The following is a 21640-nucleotide window of genomic DNA, read 5'->3' as shown; positions in this document are numbered from 1 at the left end:
TTTAGATTTAAGTAAAATTGGTCTGGAGGAGCGCGCGTCAACCAAAGAGAATGGAAACAGTGGTGCTACAGAAAATGGGTTAAACAGTTTTAAGGAAAGCGGGATGTGTGACGAACGGCTTTTCATCGAGGAAAAGGACGTCGAGAATGAAAATCAAGTGAACAATAACTGTGTCAAATGTGATAAGTGCGGCATGCTCAGAACTAGCAAGGATGGCTGTCGGTGTAGTGCGAAGTGCGTCATTGCGGAGTCCATAACGTCCATGTTCGAGACCATCGAGAACGACCTCGCCTCGCCCGAGCCCTTCTACGACAACGTGGACAAGCGGCGCCCCAGGAGGGAGCACATCTACGCCGAGCCTCAGTTTCTGATCAAACCCAAAGACAGTCCAAAGTCGACCACCTCCTCCTCCTCCTCCACCAACACGTGTTCCTCGTCCGCCTCCTCCTCCACCCTCACCTCCACCACTTCCACCACCTCTTCCTCGTCAGACAAGCTCCCGGGGACGCCCGCCTCCCCTCCCATGGGCTTCGACCCGAGGAAGCTCAAAGACGTGTACCGGCCTCTGTCGTCGATCTCGTCGTCCTCGTCTTCGTCCTCTAACTCTCTCCCTCGAGGCCCACCCGGAGTCGCCACCTCGTATTTGGCGTCGGCCGAGAGCTTGGAGGACAACGATGCAGACCACTCGGACACCGAGGAGACCACCCGCAGGAGAGACCGAACCATCAAGACCAGGCGGGAGAAGGCGCAGCGCACAGGTCAGTATCCTTCGTTGTGGCTTCGCTGTGGCCGAGTCGAGACCCGGACAACAGCGAGGCAATTAGCGAGCAACTGTGAATGGAGTGTGCGATTGCGGGAGAGTGTATGAGGAAGTGAATGGAACCGTGAGGTTTCCTGTGAATGAACGAATGTGAGTTATGCGTCGATGAATGTACACTATTCATGTCTTGAGAAGTCATAATTGGGTTCTTACTTTTTTCTTCTGTATCCTTTGCAATCTGTATATTTTTTTCTTAGTATTTCAAGTAAATGTATTGCGAGTTTCAAAGCGCGAACATCACATGGCTCAGCGGTGGGTCGACCATATCGGCGCAACAGATCATGTTCTTCGTCAGAGATTGGCGTTTTTGCAGAGGTCTGTCCCGAAGCCACACTATCGGCCGGTTGGAGGTGATCAGCGGATTAAACATTACGAAACATTTGGAATAGATTATCCAAAATGTATCGTTTTTTTTTTTTTTTTCAACACGAGGAACGAAGAATTAAAGCAGCTTTCCTCACCCCCCCCCCCTCCCGCCCATCGCCCCATCGCCTCCCTCTACCCCGTCCCATCCTCCCCCCATCGCCATCCTCCCCCCGAAGGCACATATTGGTCTCCTTTAGAGTACTTGAATCTGTCGACGTGACTTTTTGATCGTGTAACAGGACTGGAAGAACGTGAGAACTCCAAACTAATACCCTCGTCAAGAGCCATGCGTTGGTCAACATTCTTCTTTTCGTGAACTCATGAATTTTATATTTCATTTCTTTCATAGACTCATGCCAGCAGGATTTTCCTTGTTTCGGCAGCCTCATGCAGTCGGCCTTTTTCTCATTCCACATTCTAATACAATCAGTATTTCCTCAGTACGTGAGTTCATGCAGTTGATGCTTTATCCTCGTTTTGTAGCGTCATGCAGTCCAGTCTTTTGTTCATTATGTAGCTCTTGCAATCCCAAACTTTGCTTATTTTGTAGCGTCATGCAGTCTAAACTTTCCACATGTCGTAACTACATGCAGTCAATATTTTACTCGTTTGGTGGCTTCACGGTTCGCTGAATAATTGCAGCCAAAAGGTCATTGGATGAGTACGCCGTAGTCTGTCTCCCCATTTACACACGTCAAACGCTCGTCTGTGCTCACGCTCATGACCACGTGACCAAAAGCCATGGATTACGAGGCCCATTCAGCACGTGAGGTCCAGAGGATGCATAAGCCCCCTCACCCCCATTCCAGTGCCTTACTCCTCCCCCCTCCTTACACCCCCCGCGTAGAGGCTAAAGACGTCTGGCGATTTTCTCCGGAGATAAGGAGAAGAGGAGCTCATCATTGAGAGATATTGAAGGGCATTGGGATTTATGGATTTCAAATCACGATAGGGGAATATCGCTCATGGTTTGGGCAGAGGGGGAGTCGCTGCGATCACACTCGCCTTGATGTGGAGTTAATTATACTCTGAATTTTGATTACGGAGAGGGGGGAAAATAGTTAAAACTATATTACATGCAATCAGATCGATCTCGAGCGAAGCCACAGCCCGTGCACTGATGCATAAATTACGCAATTAACTCGGATAGGGGGGAGGGAGGGCAATGGGGAAAAGGGGAGGGGGTGTGGGGGAGAGGGAACCGCCGACCCCCCAACCGGAGTTAGGTATAAAATTTCACGATTGCACGAAAGACCATATTGATCTCCCGGTTAAGGATGACGCAGAGGCAAAGGGCAGCTGAATAATTATTGGCTGCTCAGGAAGCGCCTCTCATGGCCGGCCGGCGGGCACCTTTTTCCGCCCTTCTTCGCTCTCCGTTTTCGTGTTTTTTTTTTTTTTCTTTTTCTTTTTTGTTCTGCTATCACTCTTTCTGATAATCTCATGGTCTTTCATCGCTTTTTTTTTGCTTTATTTCTTAGTGGTTCATTTCTCTCCCTCCCTCCCTCCCTCCCTCCCTCCCTCCCTCCCTCCCTCCCTCCCTCCCTCCCTCCCTCCCTCCCTCCCTCCCTCCTATTCTCCCCCTTCCCCCTCTGTCTCTTCTCATCCCTCTCTCCTTCCTTTTCTTATTCCCTTTTTCCGAAATTGCGTATTGATTTAAGGTCTGCCTTATTTACGCATTGCAGCGGCTTTCACGACGCAAATGAAAATTTCCCGGAAGTTAAAGAATAGAAGAATAGAAGGATTAAGTAATTATTCATTCACGAGAGGGGGAAAGGCAAGGATTATGATAATCGCCCATGAGCGAAAATGAAAAATAATGGAGGATGAGAGAGGGAGAGAGATATAGAGAGGGAAAGAGATAGAGAGGGAAAGAGATAAAGAGGGAAAGAGATAGAGGGGGAAAGAGATAGAGAGAGAAAGAGATAGAGAGAGAAGAGATAGAGAGGGAAAGAGAGAGATAGAGAGGGAAAGAGAGAGATAGAGAGGGAAAGAGATAAAGAGGGAAAGAGATAGAGGGGGAAAGAGATAGAGGAGAAAGAGATAGAGAGAGAAAGAGAGAGATAGAGAGGGAAAGAGATAGAGAAAGAGAGAGAGAGATAGAAAGAGAGAGAGAGATAGAAAGAGAGAGAGAGAGAGAGAAGAGAGAGAGAGAGAGAGAGAGAGAGAGAGAGAGAGAGAGAGAGAGAGAGAGAGAGAGAGAGAGAGAGAGCCTCTCCTCTCTCCCCTCTCTCTTCCCCTCAGGGCAGCTGCCTCGAACCTCAGTTACAAAAACCTTTCATTTGCATTTACTATAGAGTGCGTCATAGCTGAATAGAATAATAATGGCAACTTGGGCGAATACAACAACTGTTTGTCCGTCGAGCATGTGCGATAGAAGGAGGGATGTATTTACAGATAACACTTTTACATTTTCATTACCCTGGGTGTCCTGTTAACGGGGTTCGCGGGGTTGCAGGCTTGGACACGTGGCACACACCGGGACCTCGCGTGTGTCACGTGATCACCTGCCTCAAGGGAAAGCGTAGTGGACCCCCGGCTTCAAATGTTTTAAGAAAATGCAGGTCAGAGAATTATACTAAAAGGAAAAACTAGGTTACCGTTCTCGCGTGGGGAGGAGGAGATGAGGGGGAGGAGGAGGGTAAAGGTAAGGGAGGAGGTGAGGATAGGGGAGGGGGGGTAGTATGCGTGAACACGTGGTCTTGGCTTATGAAGATGACCGGAACGATTGCGAGGCTTATCAGATAAGAGAAAAAAAAGAAAGAAAAAGAAAGAGGGGAGTGGAAGGAAATGATGGAGAGTGCATTTCATTTTGTTGTTTTAACTCTCCAATGCGAATGGTGTTCAAGAGCACGCTTCCCATGCGCGCGGGATTCGACCCATGAGATCGGTAATCCGAGAGGAATCACAGCAATTTTTTGTTATCAGCGATGGACGTCGAGGGAAGATTGGGAAAAATAGAGAAAGCAGAAGCCCGCAACCACCTCGCGGCCTTCGAATTCATTTTGACACCTTATTTGTTTATATTATAATTGTTTTTGGTTTATTATATATTTTTTTTCTTTTTCTTTTTTTCTTTCTTTCTTTTTTGAGGCTGAAAATCTACGTGTCTGATGTTGTCACGCGGGTTTAGGCCTCGGTCCGACCTCTGTTTAACCTTCCCTTTCGCATTAGGCCGCCGAGGATGTTTGTCTAGGCTGTCCATGCCGGCGAGGTATTTTTCTTGCCAGATGTGAGCATTTTAACTACCCTCTCTCTTTCTCTCTTCGTTAACAAGCAGCGCGCCTTTGAGAGCCGAGTGGTTTTTAGCTGTTTACACAAACGGCGAGGTGTGGTCATTCGGCGCTTATCGATGAGGCAGCTGGTCTTTCGGCCTCCAGTGAGACCGTCGCCAAATTGCCTCGTTGCTCTCTCCTTGTTCAAATGACATGGAATTATGAAGTTGTTCATCATTTATTTATTTTCTCTTCGCTGTATCTGGTGTGTGTGTATGAGAGAGAGAGAGAGAGAGAGAGAGAGAGAGAGAGAGAGAGAGAGAGAGAGAGAGAGAGAGAGAGAGAGAGAGAGAGAGAGAGAGAGGAGAGAGAGAGAGGAGAGAGAGGAGAGAGAGAGAGAGAGAGAGAAGGTGGCTGTCCCAGAGAGAGCCGGAAACGTGCTTGCTGGAAGTCTGCCTTCGACTGTTTTTCTTCCGCAACGAAAACACATTTGCGCGCAGAGGGGGCGAGCTGTGCGAGTGGCCGGCGCAGGAGGGGAGGGGAGAGGGAAAGGAGGGAAAGGGTCGGGAAGGGAAAAGGGGAAAGGAGAGAGGAGGGAAGAGAAAGAGAGGGAAGGGAAGGGAAAGGAAAGGAGGGAGGAGAGGGAAAAGTATAGGGAAGGGAGGGGAGAGGAGGGGAAAGATGGGGGAGATCGTGGAGAGGCAGAAAGGGTAATGATGGGAATGGGTGAATGAGGAGGAGGGAAAAGGGGCGGGAGGGTGAAAGAGGTAATGATTAAGGGAAAGGGTTAAAGAGGGCGAGGGGAATGGGGTGGGAGATGACAGGTCTTCAGTGATATGGATAGAATTACAAAAAAAACATTTTAGTATATTATAGCATATCAAAGCACGGAAATGATAATAATGATCATAAATTAGAATGAAATGAATAAATAAATGCGACTTCAGCAAGAGGCACAATTCGATACTCCTCAGCGTTCGAGTTTTGCCTGAAGGAACACAAGCAAAGCAGTCTGAAACGTGACACAGAAGCCTCAGGCCCCCAGGACGCACGCGGGCACCCGGGAAGTCCCCGGGGCAAAAAAAAAGGGGGGGGGGGGACAAAGGCGCTACATAGAGCATGGGGGGGGGGGGGTGGAGCAAGTAGGGCGGAAGGAGGGGAGCGAAAGGGGCAAGGAAGGAAGGAATTAAGGGGGGCCCGAAATACACCCTTTTCTTGGGATGATGGCCCGTGAGGCAACAAAGCACACAGGCCATTACGAGTGTCAGGAAGGACAATCGGTCTGTCACTTCTTCTCCCTAACCCCCCCCCCTTCTCCCTCCCATTCTCCCTCCCTCTCCAGCCCCCATTCACCCTACTCCCCCCAGTCTCCTTAGCCCTCCAGACACCCGGACCTTGTTCATGTTATTTTTGATGTGTCTTTGTCCAGGATGTTTGGATAAAAATCAATCTGCGAACGTCATCAGTTGCTGATTATCATTATTCCTATATCATTATTATTATTATTATTATTGTTATTGTTATTATATTTTTATGATAATTATGTTGAAAATTATTGTTATTATTTTTGTTAGCATTAGTAGTAGTAGTAGCAGTAGCAGCAGCATTAGTAGGCTATTAATCATTTTTCTTCTTGTTATTGCTGTTACTTGTTATTGCCGTCATTAACATTATTAGGAAGATTCCAGGAGTAAAAGTGAAAGTGGTAGTACTGCTAGGATTCATCTAATTTCCTGTAACTTTTGTGTATGATTGCCCCGGCCATTTTTTTGTTTTTCCTTTCTTGCTTTCGTTTTTGCCTCGCAGAGTTGACGAGTGGTTCTTACATACTTATTTACCCAAGCAGTTTTACCGCCCCATTAATAACTTGACCCCACAGTGAAACCACTCTTAAGTAGCCTTTTTTTTTTATTACTAGAATCTTGTCATAATATTATCCCAGTCGGAGGCATCTTGCTAAAGGCGGCTTCTTTATCCCACGTGACCCATCCTGACCTCTGACCCCGCGGGATGTGACTGACCTTATGCCTTTCGAGGTCGGCCCCGCCCCCTTGCCCTGATGAAGCTACCCTCCTGGTATTTAAGTAGAGATTTAAGGCGATTAAGGACACGCACGACGGAGTGATTAAATGGTCTATGATGTCTTTTTGTGTTGTGACATGTCGGGCGGTTGTTACGAAGGTTGTGTTTGAATAGATGTTGTTATTCCCGTTTGTTTGTCTGTTGCCTGTTTGTCGTGAAGAGCCTTGCAGATGTTTGGCAAAATATCTTCGAAAAATCATTATGTTCGAATTGCTTTAGCTGTCTGAGATTCGAGTGACTTCTTCGATTCTGGTACTTCTAGTAGTATCAAAAACTTATGCTTCTCTCTCTCTCTCTCTCTCTCTCTCTCTCTCTCTCTCTCTCTCTCTCTCTCTCTCTCTCTCTCTCTCTCTCTCTCTCTCTCACACACACACACACACTCACTCACTCACTCACTCACTCACTCTTTCTCTCTTTCTCATTCTCTTTCCCTCCCCTTCTTCCCTCTCTTTCTCCCCCCTCTTTCCCCCTCTCCCTCCCTCCCTCTCTTTCCCCTTCCCCCTCCCCCCCCACCCGCCCTCCCATTCTCACTCCTTCACTCTTTCCAAAGACCCGCCCAGATGGTAATGAGGATTCGACCTAGTTCCAATCCGCTCCCGAGGGATTCATTATCCCAGCCTCGGTCACAGACCAATCGTCCTCCATCTACACATCTGGTCACTGTAAAAACCATTGTCCTGCAATCCCTAAGTCCTGGTCCCTCGAGTCAGAGAAATGGCGAGTCCGGAATACATTAGCGTAACAATCGTGTTTGTGTGGGGTGTGATCGGGGGCTGAAATTGTGTATTTGCTAGATTTATTACTTATTTAATGATTTGTTTAACAATTTTCATTTATTTATTTTGCATGTCGATCGCGACTGGGTTCAGACATCTTTGCGTGAAAATTTGTTTTTTTGGGGGCATATTTTCTTATTGGGATTTTTGCGCACTGGTTTGGAAAATATATATATATGGTGATTCAGGTGACGTTTCAAGGCAGCAGGTTTTTGTACGCCGTCAGCATTCAAGTCAAAGTCAGAATCGTAAGTTTACACAACCCTGCCTGAGATAAAAGACTGATATAAAAAATCCCTGGTGCATCTTAATTCTTGTATCAATTGCGGAACATCCTTTTTACCGGACAGGATAATCGCCTAGTAATCACATGTTAGACGGGATTTACAACCTTCCCTCCAAGAGTCAGTAATCCGGGGATTAAAATAGCGCTTCAGAAGTGCGACTATAATGGAGGCGGCGCAGCGTCGGCCGAGGCTTTGATGGGTCAATCCCGGTTTTGTGAAGGTAACTCGCATTTGCCGGATTCTGGTGCGGCGCGAGACGATCGCACGGTAAAGGTGGGGCTATTTGAATCCGCTGTGGTAGTTTGTTTTGATTTGATTTTAATGTACGGCTTGGTGGAAAGCGATCTGAATAGGCATTGGAAGCGAGAAAGACGATTTGAGAGTTGTGTCGCGGCCATTAGCACCCTTTGGGCCGCAGCTGGAACCGCAATTTAATATAGTAGAGCAACAATCACCAGGGACACATCTCAGCGACGGAGCACAAAAGGGGTGGCAGGGCGTTGCGGATCAGATATTGGATCAAAGGGCGACAAAAGGCTCTTCTATAGCCTCTCCCCCCCACTCTCCGCACCCTTCCGCCCTTCCCCCTCGTGTGAGGTGCTCGGTGGCGAACCCCCCGGAGCGACGGAGAGCGACCTGCCGGGGCGAGTTTCACGTCTCGTTGGCCGCGGCGGGACTGAGTGCCCTGTTCGTCGGTTTAAGCAGGTTTGGGACACGGAGAGATGTTACATGATGTATAAAGGGCGATACGTCAGTGAATGCAACTGATTTTCTCTTAAAAGCTATGGTGATTTTCATGTATTCTGAATATAGTGAACATGGCTTATTTTAGAGAACCAGGGGTTCGTATACTAATGTAATAATCAGAGCAGGTTCGAAGGCCTAGCCTAGCTTCCATTCACGAAACGCTTTTTTCCCTTTCATGGTTTGTCACAAAGTGTTCCCTGGCGGGACGCTGAATGAGACGGCAGAACATTCTGCTGGCCGAGGGCCCATAGCGATAGGCCGTGAATGTATTTTTTTTTATCCTGTCCTTAGGCCTGTTGTGTCACTTCTTTTTGTTCCGTTTTGGTGTCGTGGGTCGCGTCCTTGAGGACACCCTTGTATGTGTATGTCTCTGTGTGTGTGTCTGTGTTTGTTGAAGTGTTCCAGCTGCCAGGCCGATCGAGAACAATGGTTAGATAGTATCGGATGATAGCGTGTGTATATTTAAGAGACAACAGCTTCATCGCATACACAAAAAAAAAAAAAAAAAAAAAAACAGAGAGAGAGACACACACGCAGAAAGAGACAAAGAGAGAGAGAGAGAGAGAGAGATGGAAGAAAATATGATTGCTGAAGAACCCCGTCGCAAATCGCCTTCTTCGCCTAGCAACGCAACTGGGTGCTCCTTGGGCGGCGGGCCAATTAGCTCCCATGCTTTGCGGGCCTTCTTATCGGCCGGGCCATATCTAGAAGGCCCAGGCGAAGCTAGAACTTCGCAAACCAAACCACACCACCTTCTTATCGGCCAGCATCTCACCCAAAGCGACAAAGGCGAGAGATAAGAATTTAGAGAAGGCTGCACGCGACCTGCAGGAGATAATCAGCTAAGCTCTTTGGGTCTCCAAGGTGTTAAAGGTGTCCGCGCCTAATAGCTACCATTAGTATTAAGTGTCCCATGTCCGGATTGATTCTGCGTCTGATAATGACCGAGGGAGAGTCCGCCGGCCGCCGCTGCCGCCGTGTCGCGCCTCGTTAGGTCGGGAAGAGTGGGTGTTTTTCGTTCATTTTTATGGTTTGGTTTTCGGTTTTGCTTTGTTTCTTGTTTTGGCATATTTTATTTTTTTCTATTCCGTTCTGATTGTTTTTTTCCGTTCTGATAATTGTATTACTTTTTTATAAAAGCGCAAATTATTTATTTAGATTTTTGTGTGTAGACCAACATGACAGTTAATTTATACATCCCTTCACTTAATGAGACCCCGGTTTTAACGATTATCCTTACCGTTATCAGCAGTTTAATCTCTTCCTTCAGCGTAATGATTAATCATGCGGTAGTCGTTAATGGCGCCGTGAACGAGGTTGTTGATTATTAGTGCTTGGCAAACGGGTCGCTGATTTAAACGCAGAAGAGACCGCCTGTGTGACATTTAGCGGAGGGGAACGATAACCTTTTGCCCGCATGCTCGCGTAAATTAAGACTGTTGACTTCAATTTGCACTTTTATTACGTTGTCTTCATTGGTTTATTCGTTAATTGCTGCTGTATTGCGAGGGGGGGGGGACGTTATCATTCAGTGCCTTGCTGCCCCCCCCCTCTCTCCCCTCTCCTCTCTCTCTTTCTCTTTCTTTCTTTCTCTCTTTCTTTCTATCTCTCTCTTTCTCTCTTTCTCTCTCTTTCTCTCTTTCTCTCTTTCTCTCTTTCTCTCTCTTTCTCTTTCTCTCTTACTCTCTTACTCTCTTACTCTCTTACTCTCTTTCTTTCTTTCTTTCTTTCTTTCTTTCTTTCTCACTTCTCTCTCTCTCTCTCTCTCTCTCTCTCTCTCTCTCTCTCTCTCTCTCTCTCTCTCTCTCTCTCTCTCTCTCTCTCTTTGTCTCTCTCTCTCTCTCTGTGTGTCTCTCTCTCTCTCTCTCTCTCTCTCTCTCTCTCTCTCTCTCTCTCTCTCTCTCTCTCTCTCTCTCTCTCTCTCTCTCTCTCTCTCTCTCTCTCTCTCTCTCTCTCTCTCTCTCTCTCTCTCTCTCTCTCTCTCTCCTCTCTCTCTCTCTCTCTCTCTCTCTCTCTCTCTCTCTCTCTCTCTCTCTCTCTCTCTCTCTCCTCTCTCTCTCTCTCTCTCTCTCTCTCTCTCCTCTCTCTCTCTCTCTCTCTCTCTCTCTCTCTCTCTCTCTCTCTCTCTCTCTCTCTCTCTCTCTCTCTCTCTCTCTCTCTCTCTCTCTCTCTCTCTCTCTCTCTCTCTAGCGAAATTTACAAAGTCTTGGGAGAATTTAAGGAACGCTGATGATGATATTTGCACAGGACGACGCTCAACACTCCTCAAGGCCGTGTATATTTTCTCTCGCTGATGTGAATATCCAAAGGTTTTGTATATTCGAAACTTTTTTATCGTATATATATACTTATTAATTTTCTTGACTCGTCTGTTCGCGCTGGATGCAAACGCCAATGTTAAAATAAGATAAGAGAGATTCATGTTCTTTGGTAGAGGGAATTTAATGGTACGTTTGATATTGAAGATTTGGCGTTAGAAAAAATGTAATTAGGCAGAATAGGATTACTTTCATGGTGCGTTCATTGAAACATGATTCATTAGCTGGATGTTTGGGTTATAAGATTTGATAACAGATTTTCAGGAATAGAAAATTGGGTGGCTGGCTTTCAAGAATGTTACGATTGGGTTGCTGGCCTTCAGGAATGCAAGATGCGGTGGCTGGCCTTCAGGAATGCAAGGTGCCCTTCAGTGATACAATCTGAAACGGAACGGACCGGACGCAGTGATTCGGGGACTAATCGAGAGTAAACACGAGAGAGTGACGACGTAAACACGAGACGGCGACACAATGCAGGCTAAACGCATTAACCCGTTAGAGCGAGGGAGGAGGCGACCACGGCAAATATTTACGCTAATGCTGCCAAAACAAAATCTGATGCCTACGTTTCCGACATGATTACGGATTGTCGACACTTCCTGTTTACGTCACATGTTCGACAGTATGTGGGGTTGGTAATGGAGACGGGAGCATTAGGGGAGGGGGGGGGTCGTGTAAGTACTGTATGGGTGAACCCTTGTAACTTCGTACTTACTTTTTGTTGTGGTTCTCCGTGTTCAATTATGGGCTTTCGTGTTTTTTTTTTTTTTTTTTTTTTTTTTTTTTTTTTTTTTTTTTTTTTTGAGATTGTCCGTTTATTTTTGGGGGGTTTCGTATTTCTGTTTTTTTTTCTTTTCTTTTTCTTTCTTTTTTCCTTTTTTTGTATTTGGGGTTCGTTTTCATTTTTGGTATGAAAGTATCATTAGATACTTGACTCCTCGCATGTGTAAAAGGCATTAAGAGAAAGAAAAAAAGAACCTTGTGTGAGAACGAGTGGGACGGGGCAGGAAGCAGAAGGTAGTGGGAAGGAATAGAAAGGATAATGAGAAAGGATAATTGAGGAAGGCAGATGTCACGGTCGCCGGTGACGCGCCAGCGGTCATCATTCCTCGAGCCTTCCACTCGCTCTCCGATGTTTTGTTTTGAACTCTGTTATCATTTTTTTTTCTGTTGCTTTGCATTACGTTGGATTTTTTTTCTTTCTTTCTTTCTTTTTGTCGCTGTGACTGTCTGTGCTGGTTTTTCTCTTTTCTCATTTCTGTGTATGGCTTAGTCCTTGGCCTATCCCTGTCTCAACTCACATGTCTACTCAAAATAACTATGTCTAATTTGAGCTTCTCCCTTCCCAACAGGTAAGCCCGAACGTGATGAGTCAGTAAGCGTGGAAACCTCCCCCCCCCCCATCTTCCCCTCCCCCCTTAGCATGGGCAAGGTAAGTTTCAGAGACAACACAGGCCACGTTAGCGAATAAGAAGCTGTTCATCGGCAGTCATTAAAGACTCCCCTTTGAGGTTTGAGTGTTTACGCCAGCGGAGCAGCTGTTATGAGAGGCGGTGTGTTTTTCCCTTTTTTTCTCACCCTTTAGTTCCGATTCCGTCTTGGCGCCAAGATGGTGACGTCACGCGGCAGGTAACAAGCAGGTGTCAGTTGTTGCTTGGCTCGCCACGCCCTCCTCGCGCGAGAAGGGACGATCACCTCAATGAAAGTTGTAAATGTATTTTGCCAACTGTTTGAATGCTACAAGAGTTATCTTTTGCGGGGTTAATAGCTCGCTTGACCTCACGATGACCTCGTAAAGGGTGGAGTGGATCGGTCGCGCGACCTACTGACACCTGCTGCCCTGATAAGCGGCCTGGAGGGCGTCTGTCAAAAGTCACACCTGTCTTCGATCCTCTGGCTCGTCCCCATCTCAGGTAGAGCTGATTAGGGAGGCTGTGTAGGCGTGAGTGAAGCTTCTTCCGGACACAGCGTCTTCTAATGGCAAATTTGTAGAATGTATTCGCGTTCGTTGACATAATATCACCCAAGTTTTCCTCCTCTGCGGCTTCGTCTTGTCGTCCACTTCTCCCACTCAGACTCCGAACAAAGCGGGGGGAAAAAGTAGCAGTACTTGGCTCACTCGCATATAAAGGCAGGCCCTGTTCTCCCCCTCTCGCCCTCCTCGCCTCGTCTGCCACAGTGACGCCGTCCCGCCTCCCCCTCCCCCTTCTCCTTCTCCACTTTTGTTTGTTGATAAACGCATCACGGGACGCGGTCGCACCCAGACTGGACGGGGACGGCGACAAAGCGGTCTCTAACAACGCCCCTTTTTGACCGGCTGAGAAATATTCTCTCTCTCTCTCTCTCTTTCTGTCTCTCTCTCTCTCTCTCTCTCTCTCTCTCTCTCTCTCTCTCTCTCCTCTCTCTCTCTCTCTCTCTCTCCTCTCTCCCTCTCCCTCTCCCTCTCCCTCTCCCTCTCCCTCCCTCCCTCCCTCCCTTTCTCTCCCTTTCTCTCCCTTTCTCTCCCTCTCTCTCCCTCTCTCACTCCCCCTCCCTCCCCCCCTCTCTCTCCCTCTCCCTCTCCCTCTCCCTCTCCCTCTCCCTCCCTCCCTCTTTTTCTCGACTCCCTTCGTTCTCCCAACGCACATTTTCCCAATATTTCCAGCTTTAAGTTTTGATTGCATTTACCAGCATCCGCGTGTGAAATCATGATCCGCGTACATCAACTTCATCCCCTGCGTGACGTCAGAAAGGTGGCAAGATTAGGCCGAGACAGGCGCCGCCCTTGATGTCCCAAAAAATAGGTCATGGGGAGCCGAGGCAGTACAGGCACAAGTGGCACTTGTAACGGACATAGGCATAGAGGCAGAGAAAGGGACAGGGGAAGAGAGAGGGAGAAAAGTAGAGGCGGTTTGAGTGTGACCAGTAGCCACTGTTGTTTATATGGACAATTATGGAAAAGGGGTCGTGGATTATTACGGGTAACCAAAATGGGATCAGAGATTAGGATATGGACCAACTTGGCCTAATTTTCGTCGAGAACCACTGTTGAACCTAATGTCGAAGTCTGAGACTTGGGTATTAAATGTTGTCTCTAAAAAGAAGGAAACCAGTGTTTGATATTCTTAGAAGACCCTCTCAACAATAGCATGGAATATCGGAAATTCCCTCTCCACGTTTTTTTGTTTTTTTTTTCTACCTTTTTTTTACTCCCGAGTTTCTAAAAATACAATCTGCTATCATGCTCGCGGGTTCAAGGCATCCCCCTCTTGACGCCGTTCTTGGGGAGGGTTTACAGCGGCTCCTCAGGTAACGCACACTCCGCGCACCTCCTTCGCCCTCCTGACCCCAGGCGCCCGCTCTCCCTCCCTCCCTTCCACCCTCCCTCACTCCTTCCTCCTCCTCCTCCTCCTCCTCCTCCTCCTCCTCCTCCTCCTCCTCCTCCTCCTCCTCCTCCTCCTCCTCCTCCTCCTCTTAGGACCCTTTCTTCTACGCGCTTGAGGTGCAGTGTTCCCCTCACGAACTTATTATAGGAGAGGGCTACGTCAGTTCCCCTCGTTCTCCCGCAAGGTAGTCTGCTGGCGTTCACGGCGGATGAGGCAGTCCTCGCCCCTTTTTTAGAGGGATTTCGATCGTTTGATAAGTGCATTGGAAGACGTCAGGTCCGCGGGTTTACATGCTGCAAGTCTTTTCGGTGGTGATTTGCGTGCGGAGGTAAAGATCGGAGGTGAATCAGTGTGCGCCGCGAGTAATGAATTCGTTTGGGTGTTCAGTAATTCAGCTCGACGACGGTTTAAGTGAAGTGGACAGCCGTTCAAGTATCCATGCAGGCTGCACTGCGGGAGGATATTAGACAAGTGTGTCCTGAGGTGAGATTTATGGTTTCTCTCTCTATCTATCTATCTATCTATCTATCTTTATCTCTATCTGTCTATCTATCTATCTATCTTTCTTTCCTCCTATTTCCTGTCTCCCTCTCTTCCCTCTTCCGCTTCCGCTTCCTCGCCCATTCTTCTTCTCTCCTCTTCCTTCCCTCCCTCTTCCTCTCCTCCGTCCTCATGACCTCTCTTTACAGATTAGTGTCATTCAGTCTAAAATCCATTAAATTCCCATCGATATAGGACCAGAGGGTCCGGAAGGAGTCAGTCCTCGTCACACAGCTTGTCACTAACGCAGGTGGCAGAAGCAGGGACGTGACTGCGTTTTTCTCCTGTGTGTTTATACCATAATTGAGGACCACAGTATAAAGCCTTTTTTTGTCGAGTATGATGCATAGCGAAGGTCGCGTTGCATATAAACAGGCTCTGTGAAGAACATTTGTCTCGAGTAGAATTTAAGACAAGAAATTATGAGAATGTACTTGCAATATGATGCCAGTGGTCACAAATGGCAACGGATAATGAATGAGTAAACATCGCATTGTTAATAATACTTTAACAGTTAGAATGGCAATGAAAAAGCCGTTTGTGTTAGCCCGCCGGCCTTGTTGGAGGAGCTGGCTTCAAGGTTCTATCCGCGGTGGGCAGAGAGAGAGAGAGAGAGAGAGAGAGAGAGAGAGAGAGAGAGAGAGAGAGAGAGAGAGAGAGAGAGAGAGAGAGAGAGAGAGAGAGAGAGAGAGAGAGAGAGAGATAGAGACTAACTGACTGAATGACTGACTTGCATTGTAAGGCTGTAGATTGAGGAGGGAGAGGATGACTCTTGCGATACCCCAGATAGAGGGCGTTGTGATACCCCAGGGTGTCGTTGGTCACGCCCCAGCGACGGCCTTCTTGGGCAGCGTGACCCCCCTGCATCTGTCAGAAGTCGGGTCCCTTGTGTTTACGCTCCGTTTCTTCGGGCCAGCCGTTGCTTTTCTTTGTCACGGAGGCAGAGGAGTCGCCGGAGGAGAGAGGACGGGTCGCTCTCACAATAAACAGTAACTGTAAACACGAACTACAAACAAGGAAGAAGGAAGCATTTTATTGTGTCGCTTTCCCCCACGACTTTATTTATTTAACTTTATATAGACGTAAATATATTGAAATGAAAATAGATGAAGGCAGCAACAGAAACATAAACAAATGATGTCCCCCAGCGATGTTTGTGTTTTAAGTTAGCTTTCTTTTCTAGCACACGCCCTGTAGGGGACCTGGTGACCTCCAGAAGCCCCATGGCTATTGAGGCTGCGACCTTGGCTGTCGTGACTCACGGGTTATTCGTAAGGGTCAAGACTGGGAGGGGGAGAGGGGAGCGGGGGGAGGGCGCTCCTGCCGGCTGATGTCAGGGTAACCTACAATTTGTCTCGGGCGTTGGATTTTAAGTGGCCTGAGGAAGGGTGAAAAAAGGGTGTGCTGAGAAGGGAGGCGAAGGTAGGAGGGAAAACACAGAAGGGTGAAGGAGGAGAAAATGTTCGGGAAATTTATGTAAAGATATTCTAGAATGGTCGGACTGGAGAGATAATGTGATTAGCGGAGATGCGAGACTTGATCTGCCTGAAGTTAACGAAGAGCGTGTAGGCATAGCAACCAAATAAGCAAGCCAGCGCGCAGGCAGATGGGCGAGAAGTTGACACGAGAGCAGGCAAGAAGTGCGTGGGAGGGAAAGAAAAACTTGAGAGGTTTTGGAGTGCGTGGGAGATCGAGGGGCGTCTGGAGGCTGGAGTGGCGAGGAGTGTTCCTCAGCGGACACAGGAGACGTCTGTTCCGCCACAAGGCCGCTGCACGTCGTCTTCTGCTCATGAGTCCTTTGTTACGCGCATTGTCACGACTGCGTCATCTTTGGTTGGTATGCCAAGCGCCGCCATGCGACATACGTCTCGGAAGGCACGAGGCGGATGTCCGGTTATTGGGTCTTCGTCGTAATGGATCTTGCGTTTCTTTTATAATGTTTGTTAAGCCTGGTGGAACGCCCACACACGGGATAGGGCGCTATGCATCTGGCTGTTGTAACGCCAAGGCATTGTCACGTGGCGGTTATGCGGTCGTTACTCACCCAAAGCGCCCTGTCGAGTCATTGTTCATGATGTTCCACAGGTCACAAACTTTCCTTTGTCGGTATGTCTCAGTGTTTATCCCTTGGATATTTACCCAGCGTCCCGAGTGCCACCCCTTCCCTTTGCCGATTATTGACATCCTCTTTGTGGTGCCCCCCCCTCCCCCGGGACTCCATACATCCCGCACCCCACTCCGGATGTGCTCTGGCGCCCTGGACGCACGCAGTTGTTTGACTGTGACACCAAAGCCTGTCTGTGTCGCTGAATTATGTCTCTCGTTGTAACATCCTTCCCACGCGATGTATTGCTTGCACTGACAGCTGTTCCTTGTCCTGTGAATAAACTCTGGTCATTACTGTCTTGCCTTTGAGCGTTCCTACTCGTGGCTGAAGCAACCAAGCCAGATATCGGTAAAATATCTATCTGCGTGTCTCACCTTCATCTTCCTACGCACATGCGGAAAGTGTGTTGCTTTGAAGGTGCACTCGCACACACACATCGGACATGCCAGGCAGGCCAGTGCTTATATGTGTATCACTTACTAGTTTTTGCTGCAACACTTAAGTAGAGGGAGTGTCGTATGCACCGCTGCCCCCTCGCCCACCACCGCGCCGCCGCCTCCCGAGTTGCTTCGTCCTTCCCTACTATGTTGCTATTGCACCTTGCAGGCACTCTGCCAATGCTGAGAATAGTCCTAGGTAAACGGTTGGAATATTCACTGGAGTTGTTGATGTGAAAGGACGTTTTCAGGCTGCGAAGGAGAGAGGACGAAGGAAGAGCATCTGCAAAGAGGAACCATAAGAACTGCGGCAAGTTGTTCCGCTGCCGCCATTGGTTGGGGCTGATGAGGGTTGAATGGCTCTCTGAAAAGGTCGTTAGTACAGGGTCGGACGAAGAGACGGATGGGCGGGGGGGGGGGGGGGGGGGGAAGCAGAAGGACAAGTAGAGATAACCGGGAGAGAGAAAAAAGAAATATGTTTTTAAGTGAGCACTGCCAAGGTCACGGATCCCCGAGTACAGCTGCGGCGAAATATATACAGTATATGTGTTCTTAAGTTCATATATATGTATGTGAAAGGTTGCACTTGCTTACTGAATTTGATGTATGCATTAGTAAGTCTCGACTAGGGATACTAGCGAATAGGTTGTAGACGTGCCAGTTTCAGGATGGCAGACTAGTACCTTTAATAAGTAAATCAAAGAGCAAAACGTGTAAATTGGGCACGGGAATAAAATGGAAAGAAAGAAAAGGATCCAAGAGAAACCGAAAGCGGAGCAGGTGCCAGATGTGAGAGCTGGTGTGCCAAAGGGAAAGCAGACTTGCGTTTCTGAGGTACTCGTCGTCAGGAAAGATGAAGTAGTACATTCCGAACCCTTGTGTACACTCAGGTGTACTGATGACGTTACCAGAAGGAGTTTCTTCCCTCTCCCTCCCCCTCCCCCCTACTCCCTCGACGTGTAGGCGGGGTGGCAGTGCTTAGGCTTGCGGTCGGACAGGAAGGAGATATGGCACTAATGTCTTGTCAGGTGCCATACCACGCATTCCGGAGCGGTGCTCAAGCAGGGAGAGGAAAGGGCGACAGGGCGCTTGTGTACACAACTTTTCCCAGACGTTTCGGCGGAGACCGTCTAAGTTTTTAAATGATCCTAATATGTAACCTATTAAAAAAGCAACATCACTAACAGTGCAAACTCCACGACAGTTTGAACGCCATTGACTGCATCATCATCAAATCTTACCATATCTAGACGCTCCACATCCACAACGAAGAGAGGGGGGAGGGGGGTGCTAGATCTGGGTGGAGTTATCGTTCTCAGCCTTGGGGGTAATAGCAAGTACTGACCGTGAGATAAGTGCTATTACCACATCGGGCCGCGCGTGTGTCTGAGAAGGGCCCGTAGTGGCGGCAGAAAGGAGGGTAATTTCTTGGTCCACCTTTACAATTTACCGAATTCTGATTTTAAGTATATTCAGTCTTTCCTGAATACATTGTTTTTTCGCCTCGCGTAAGTCCTTGATAACACCTGTTATTTTCCGTCTCTCCAACAATTTTTGTTTAGGCTTCTCACGCACAACAAGGTAATTTCCCACGTTAGGACGGCAGTGAGCGTTAGAACCGGGTTGTGGAAGAGCGATGAATGGGTGACCGATGATAGTAGGTTTGGTGTCGGCTGACGATCCTTCTAACGGTACACGACACGGTTATAACGACGTCTATCCCGTTTTCTTTATTCAGAAGTTCATGTTTTGGTCTGTTTTTTTTTTTTCTCGTTTTCTTCGTTTGGCTTTTTGCTCTTACCGATTCGCTTCTCTTCCTGTTTCTTGCTTATTTATATTTACTGGTATTATTGTTATTGGCAATTTACCATCTCGAAATATCTATATGTATTTTTATGCGTATATGTATTCATACATGTATTTACACATGTATACATGAACACACACACATACACACACATACACACACACACACACACACACACACACACACACACACACACACACACACACACACACACACACACACACACACACACACACACACTTAAATGCTAAATACACACACACACTTTCATACTTGCATATATTACATACAAATAAGTTTTTATGCATACACGCGTACATACATATTATATATATATATATATATATATATATATATATATATATACACATAATCATAATATGTATGCATGTATGCATACTATGTAAGTATGTATGGTGGGATATATATTGATATCCCATATTATTTTAAACGGAAAGGACCAGGTGGCGCATCTACTCCATGATTCCTCGGCGAGACCTGCGTCCCGGCCGGCAGGTGACAGCGCCCCTGCACCTGGTCGCATAGCCTGCATTCTGCGGCCTAAACAATACACGGCATTCAAAACATCGACTTCTTCAGCGAGTCTTTGGAGCATGCTTCTTAAGCACGACGACGCAAGGACGACAACGACCCGCGACCACGCCGTCGGGCCTTGGTCGGGCCGACTTGCGACGCCGTGTCACGCGCCACAGAAGAACAATCGCGCGGCTTTCACTCGGCCTTCGCCAAACGCCGCTCTCTTGCGGGCCGTTTCGCGGATCACAGCCTCACTCGGTGTACATCGCCGCATGCGTCGCTGACATTTTCATGGGAATTTTTTCAATGTATTTTTTTCTCTCTTTCTTTCATTGTTTATTCGTCGCCATTGACATTTATTCTTTGCCTTTTTTTCTTTGCCTTTTTTTTTTTTTACTATTTGTTTTCTTTGCCATTTTCCCTTCCCATACTACATACAAAATTAGGTTTAATATTTACCACAGCCTCCGAGAAGCACATTGTTGAACGCCCCTGACGGAGGAATGCAAGTCGTGTTTGTGTTCATAAGGGCGCGAAATGAGACGTTCTGAAGTTGAGTGACATTTTTACGACGCTGGCCGAGGGGAGCGGAGTTAGAAGTGGCAGGTGGCGAAAGGGGAATGAAAGGGGAGGATGGGGAGGGGATGAAAAGGGTGAAGAGATGGGGAAGGGAGGAAAAAAAGAGAAAAAAAATTATGTACATAAAATCCGGTTCTCGGAATGGAACTGGCTCGGGGTAGCGTCGTTAGGAATTTTTAAAAAAATTAAACGAAAGTGAAGAAGCATGAGCGGGGACGTTTATTCCCAACAGATAATCCACGTTATCACTAATTTATCTTCCATGTCATTCCCAACACTGTCTTCCATCTCTTTCGCCCCGCCCCCTCACCACCGCCGTCTGCGCACTCGTTAACATCAAAGCCCTTCGCCGCGGTGGTGATCTGACGACGATTGGCGAATGGCCGACGCGTGCCCGCCTAGAGCCTCGAGGAAACCCATGCCCTGCGACCCTCTCATAGGCGAGGTTCTGGTGCGTCGAGTTTTATTGGCGATCTGGGAGGGACGGCCGGGCTTTTGATGCGAGGGAATCGGCGGTTTATGGCGCTCTGCTCTCGGCGAGGGAGAGGGAGAGGGAGGGGGGGGGGTGAAGGAGGAGGAGGAGGAGGGAAAGGGGGAGAGGGGGAGAGTGAAGGGGGAAGGGAGGAGGGAGAGGGGGAGAGTGAAGGGGGAAGGAAGGGAGGGAAGGAAGGAATAGATATGATAAAAGGAGATTGAAGGAGCGAATGGAAAGGGAGGAGGGGGGAAGGGAAGGAATAGATAATATAGAAGGAAATGGAAGGAAGTGAATAGGGATTGAGTAGGAGAGGGAGGGAAAGAAGGACGAAAGAAGTAAGGACGTAGGAAAAGACGAGGAGAAAGAGGAGAAAGAAAAAGAAAGCAAAGCATCATTCTTATAAAACAAAAAAAAAATAAGGCAGGGTGCGGAAAACGACATTGAAGAAAAAGCCTGCGGAATGGAAAGAAGAAAGAGAATGAGAACTGAAAGAAAGATGAGGCGCAGTGGGAGGGGGAGAAGAAGAAGGAGGAGATGGAAAAAGAATGAGGAGGATTATTTTACCGAAGTTATTTGCTTTTGGAATATATTTGCATACCGTTTCCTGATATTGCATGTGCTCACAGGATGTTATTGCTAATGCTCGTTTCTTGTCGCGGATTTCCGAAATATGAAGCCGGAAGCCAGAAGGTTTTCACAACTGTTATCAGCAGCCTTGCCATGTGTGTGTTTGTTATTCTGACTGTGAAAGTGTAATTATGTTAATGATTCGTCTTAATGACCGGCTAAGTGTATGATTGTATCAGCTGTCAACCCTTTTCTGCGTAGAAAGTGATAGGAATGGAAAATGTTCCAATTCCAGGCGCTGATGGAAACAAAGGTTTCTCTCTCTCTCTCTCTCTCTCTCTCTCTCTCTCTCTCTCTCTCTCTCTCTCTCTCTCTCTCTCTCTATCTCTCTCTCTCTCTCTCTCTCTCTCTCTCTCTCTCTCTCTCGCTATCTCTCTCTCTCGCTATCTCTCTCTCTCTCTCTCTCTCTCTCTCTCTCTCTCTCTCTCTCTCTCTCTCTCTCTCTCTCTCTCTCTCTCTCTCTCTCTCTCTCTTTCTCTCTCTCTCTCTCTCTCTCTCTCTCTCTCTCTCTCTCTCTCTCTCTCTCTCTCTCTCTCTCTCTCTCTCTCCCTCTCT

At 47.7% G+C, this 21640-nt stretch overlaps 1 protein-coding gene across 6 annotated transcripts in view; it reads left to right on the top strand.

Moving 5' to 3' along the window:
* LOC125035408 overlaps window positions 1-21640 on the top strand; it is a 412822-nt gene that overhangs the window by 323378 nt on the left and 67804 nt on the right. For all 6 annotated transcript variants that reach the window (XM_047627780.1, XM_047627782.1, XM_047627778.1 and 3 more), the window contains exon 2: window positions 1-758. This exon is cut by the window's left edge and continues 202 nt beyond it. In XM_047627780.1, the coding sequence (XP_047483736.1) occupies window positions 1-758 (758 nt within the window). The remainder of the gene's footprint in view (window positions 759-21640) is intronic.

The sequence above is a fragment of the Penaeus chinensis genome, chromosome 19, assembly GCF_019202785.1.
Source record: "Penaeus chinensis breed Huanghai No. 1 chromosome 19, ASM1920278v2, whole genome shotgun sequence".
Lineage (NCBI taxonomy): Eukaryota > Metazoa > Arthropoda > Malacostraca > Decapoda > Penaeidae > Penaeus > Penaeus chinensis.
This window is presented reverse-complemented; position numbering and strand designations above follow the sequence as displayed.